General features: G+C 45.4%; 1 protein-coding gene across 1 annotated transcript; it reads left to right on the plus strand.

Moving 5' to 3' along the window:
* Positions 1-222: 222 nt before the first annotated feature.
* On the plus strand, positions 223-3,822 carry LOC107301715 (ATP-binding cassette sub-family A member 3-like; the record flags this gene model as incomplete). The annotated part of the gene is made up of 5 exons (XM_015830903.1): positions 223-410; positions 1,230-1,400; positions 2,018-2,205; positions 3,366-3,439; positions 3,691-3,822. Coding segments are annotated over 5 exons (753 nt in total), but the record flags the coding sequence as incomplete, so codon positions are not given.
* Positions 3,823-4,531: the final 709 nt, after the last annotated feature.

Genomic DNA, 4,531 nt, shown 5'->3' on the forward strand with positions numbered 1-4,531 from the left:
GGATTCCTATTCTGGATTAGACTCTTCCAGTTCTGGCATTTTGGGACTCTAAGGAACGTTTGCTGGCAATATCTGTCGGATACCACCCATTGTTCCAGTTTATCAAGATCCTTTTGGATCCTGAGCTTGTCTTCTGGGGTGTTGGCTATTCCTGCCAGTTTAGTATCATCTCCCATAAGCAGGTAGGCTGGAGATGTTCCTCTCGATTTGATCTGCCTTCAGGTCCAGCAGCGGATTGGCTACTGTCCCCAATTTGATGCACTTTTGGATCACATGACCGGGAGGGAGACCTTGAGCATGTACGCCCGACTGCGGGGCATCCCCGAACGCTACATCGGCAGCTGTGTGGAGAACATGCTTCGTGGGTTGCTCTTAGAACCTTACGCCAACAAACTCATCCGCACGTTCAGGTGAGAAGGCCTTATGAACCAGAGGTGGGTTAATAATAATAATAAATAATAATAATAATAATAATAATAATAATAATAATAATAATAATAATAATAATAATAATAATAATAATAATAATAATAAAGTTGGAAGGGACCTTGGAGGTCATCTAATCCAATCCCCTGCTCAGGCAGGAAACCCTACACCATTTCAGACAAATGGCTGTCCAGTCTCTTCTTAAAAACTTCCAGTGTTGGAGCATTCACCGCTTCTGGAGGCAGGTTGTTCCACTGGTTAATTGTTCTAACTGTCAGGAAGTTTCTCCTTAGTTCTAGGTTGCTTCTCTCTTTGGTTAGTTTCCATCCGTTGCTTCTTGTCCTGCCTTCAGGTGCTTTGGAGACTAGCTTGACTCCCTCTTCTTTGGGGCAGCCCCTGAGATATTGGAACTCCGCTATCATGTTCCCCCTCGTCCTTCTGTTCATTAAACTGGACATCCCCAATTCCAGCAGCCGTTCCTTATATGTTTTAGCCTCCAGTCCCCTGATCATCTTTGTTGCTCTTCTCTGTACTCTTTCAAGAGTCTCAACATCTTTTTTACATCGTGGTGACCAAAACTGGATGCAGTATTCCAAGTGTGGCCTTACCAAGGCATTGTAAAGTGGTATTAACACTTCACGTGATCTTGATTGTATCCCTCTGTTAATGCAGCCCAGCACATTCACCTCCTACACTCATCCATGATGGGAGGTGGGACAAAGTGGGAACAGGGCCTTTGTTTCACGATTAGAAATGTCTGATGGCAACTCTTATAGATAACCTTTCTCTCTCCCTCCCTGCAGTGGTGGGAACAAGCGGAAACTGAGTGCAGGAATCTCTCTCATTGGTGGACCTCCTGTGGTGTTCCTGGATGAACCTTCCACCGGCATGGACCCTGTTGCCAGGCGCCTATTATGGGATGCAGTCGCTCGGACACGGGAGTGTGGGAAGTCCATCATTATCACATCTCACAGGTTGGCTCTGCTTCTTTGTCTTCCATCATCCTGGGGCAAAACAATTGGATTTCTGTCAATCTCTAAGGAAATGTTTCACAACATTTCACAACAGGGTGAATTTTAAATAGGGATAATTTTTAATGATTTTAATAAGAGACACAGCTACAAATATTTGGTTTTTAATTGGCTTTTATTGGGGAAATGTACTATGTTGTTTTAATATGCTGTGAGCCGCCCTGAGTCCCGTGGGGAGAAGGGCGGCATATAAGTCTTAAAATAAATAAATAAATAAAATAAACCTTGGCTGCTTGAAGATCTGTGGACTTCAACTCCCAGAATTCTCCAGCAATTCTCTGTACTCTTTCAAGAGTCTCAACATCTTTTTTACATCGTGGTGACCAAAACTGGATGCAGTATTCCAAGTGTGGCCTTACCAAGGCCTTTTAAAGTGGTATTAACCCTTCACGTGATCTTGATTCTATCCCTCTGTTAATGCAGCCCAGCACTGTGTTGGCTTTTTTGGCAGCTGCAGCACACGGCTGGCTCATATTTAAGGGATTGTCCACTAGGACTCCGAGCTTTGCACTTGCTATTTATCTTTCCCCCTCTCTAACGTCTGCCTCCTTCTCTTGCAGCATGGAAGAATGTGAGGCTCTCTGCACCAGGCTGGCCATCATGGTCAACGGGCAGTTCAAGTGCCTGGGTAGCCCTCAGCATCTGAAGAGCAAGTTTGGCAGTGGCTATACGCTGCTGGCCAAGACCCACTGCGATGAAGAAGGCCACGTAGAAGACTTCAAGGCCTTTGTGGAGAAGACATTTCCCGGTAAGCCAGCTTTGTAATCCCAAAGGTGGGTTTTTCGCGAGGCAACTGGACTTACTTGTTTTTCCTTTGAAGACGTTTCGCTTCTCGTCCAAGAAGCTTCTTCAGCTCTGACTGGATGGTGGGGAGTGGAAGGATTTATACTCCTTGAAGACAGCTGGTCATTTGTGCTCTTTTAGAGAGTCGTTGAGGCCACTTGGAGCTTTATCTGTGTCCTCAGGGTCACCTGAGTGGTGCAAATGGGCGTGGAGCCTTCTTGGAAGTGTTGAAAGGACTGTGTTGTAGACTGGACATAGACGATGTCGTATCTCTCCCCCTCTGTTGAGAGAGGGCTGTTCAGTCTTGACCTAGATGGCCTCTTTGACCCCTCTTTCAAACCAGCGGCCCTCTCTGTCCAAAATGTGGACCTTGCTTTCTTCAAAAGAGTGGCCGTTGTCTTTTAAAGGCAGATGGACTGCTGACTCTTGTCCTGATGGGTTTGTTCTCCTGTGTTGTGCAAAACCAGCCCATAGCAAACAATTGTTCACTTAATAACCATGATGGTCCTTAAATAAGCTCTGAGCAACAAGATAACATTCAGAAGTGATTCAGGCAGACACCTCCCTGATTCGCTGAAGTATAGGGAGGGAAGGAAGGTCCAGCAGAATCAGAGTTGCAAGATTTGGTTATTACAGCCAATCTGTAGGAGAAAAGCAGGCACAGCTGGGGGGGGATGGAGTTAAGGGTGTCATCAGCTTAGAGTCCTTATGTTGTCACAAACATCCAAGTTCGACCCCTCTTGAATTTTGTTGACCCTTATCTGATGCCAATTTAGTACTGAACTGCAGTTGACTAGATTCTTGTGTATAGACTTGAGCAATAGATCTTCAACTGCAACTTAAAGCATGGTCCTGATACTTTGCTCCTTTTTTTTAGCTTTCTTGGGACCAGTTGATTTACTGGTCTAGTCTACCTAGTGGAGTTGACTGCATAGGACACTTGTGTCTACTCTGCCTATTGCAGAACATTTAATTGGGGCATTAAAATTCAGAGTGGTACCTTGGAAGATAGGAAACCAGGACAGAGATTTTCAACAAACTGTTGGCCGCAGTTAATAACAATTGCAGATTGGTTTGGGGGGGATGTGGATGACTTGGCTATATCTTCTTTTTCCCCTTTCCCAGACAGCATCCTGAAGCATGAACACCAGGGGATGGTCCACTACCACCTCACCAATAAGAACCTCAGTTGGGCACAGGTAAGGCTGGAGCGATGGCCAGTAGTGGAAATTTCTTTCTCACTAAGAAAAATATTGTATATAAAACTGATCCGTCAGGGAAGGGTCTAGAACAGCTCAACAAGTGAAAGCTAAAGATCTTCAGTGGGAACTCCAACGTCCTTTTTCCATACTGGTGTTGATATCTTACAAGCTTCTAAACCTTGGATGGAGGCTGTGGCTTGGAACTGTTAACTACCCCTTTCTCTCCCTGTGTGTCTTGTGTCTCCCAGGTGTTTGGGACACTCGAGAAAGCCAAAGAGAAGTACTGCATAGAAGATTACTCTGTAAGCCAAATCTCCTTGGAGCAAGTCTTCATGAGCTTCACGCGTTTCCAGCATTACACAGAAGATCGTGAGAAATGAGTCCAGTCTTCTCCAGCTTCTTTTCGTGGACTGACCTGTTGCCTATAAGATAGTATACAAAGAGAAGGTAATTTATAGTATCAGCCATGTCTCCAACGACAAAAAGAATGGACATATTCTCATGGGACAAGGGATACGCCGCCGTACTGACATTATGAGGATGAATGCATGGGTTGTGTGGCTGTGTTGTATGTCCATTTGTCTGTGTGAGGCATGAGAAGGAGGAATCCTTAACCATCTTTCGAGGCAGCTGGGATGTCCTACCAACTCTCAATCCACTTTGATGATGATGATGATGATAATGATGGGAGGGCCTAGCCTACTAGCAGTCGTGGAGGCAATTAACCCCGAATCCTGGGTCAATTCCGTAATTCAGCATATTGGATGCTTGGATACTAGTTTCTTCTTTCTTTCCCACCCTCCCAATCTTATCTTCTTGAGAAGTTCCCACTGCACCAGCGTTGGTGTCGTTGGCCTGCCTGCATGTCCGCAGTTTTGGAGCGTTGACAGCACGTATTCATCCAAATGGTTGTGATCCGTACCTGTACGTTCAGACCAAACTCTTTAGAAGGTACCCACTCGTGGTTCTTTTGAGGGTTTGCATCCCTTGGATGGTGAAAAAGCAAGCACATAAGTGAAAGAAGCAAGTCATTCTGAGCCTTCCCTAGACTGCACCCAGGGAATGGACTCTGCTCTTCAAGAAGTAGTC

This window comes from Protobothrops mucrosquamatus, unplaced genomic scaffold (genome assembly GCF_001527695.2).
Source record: "Protobothrops mucrosquamatus isolate PMUCROS unplaced genomic scaffold, P.Mucros_1.0 scaffold15920, whole genome shotgun sequence".
Classification (NCBI taxonomy): domain Eukaryota; kingdom Metazoa; phylum Chordata; class Lepidosauria; order Squamata; family Viperidae; genus Protobothrops; species Protobothrops mucrosquamatus.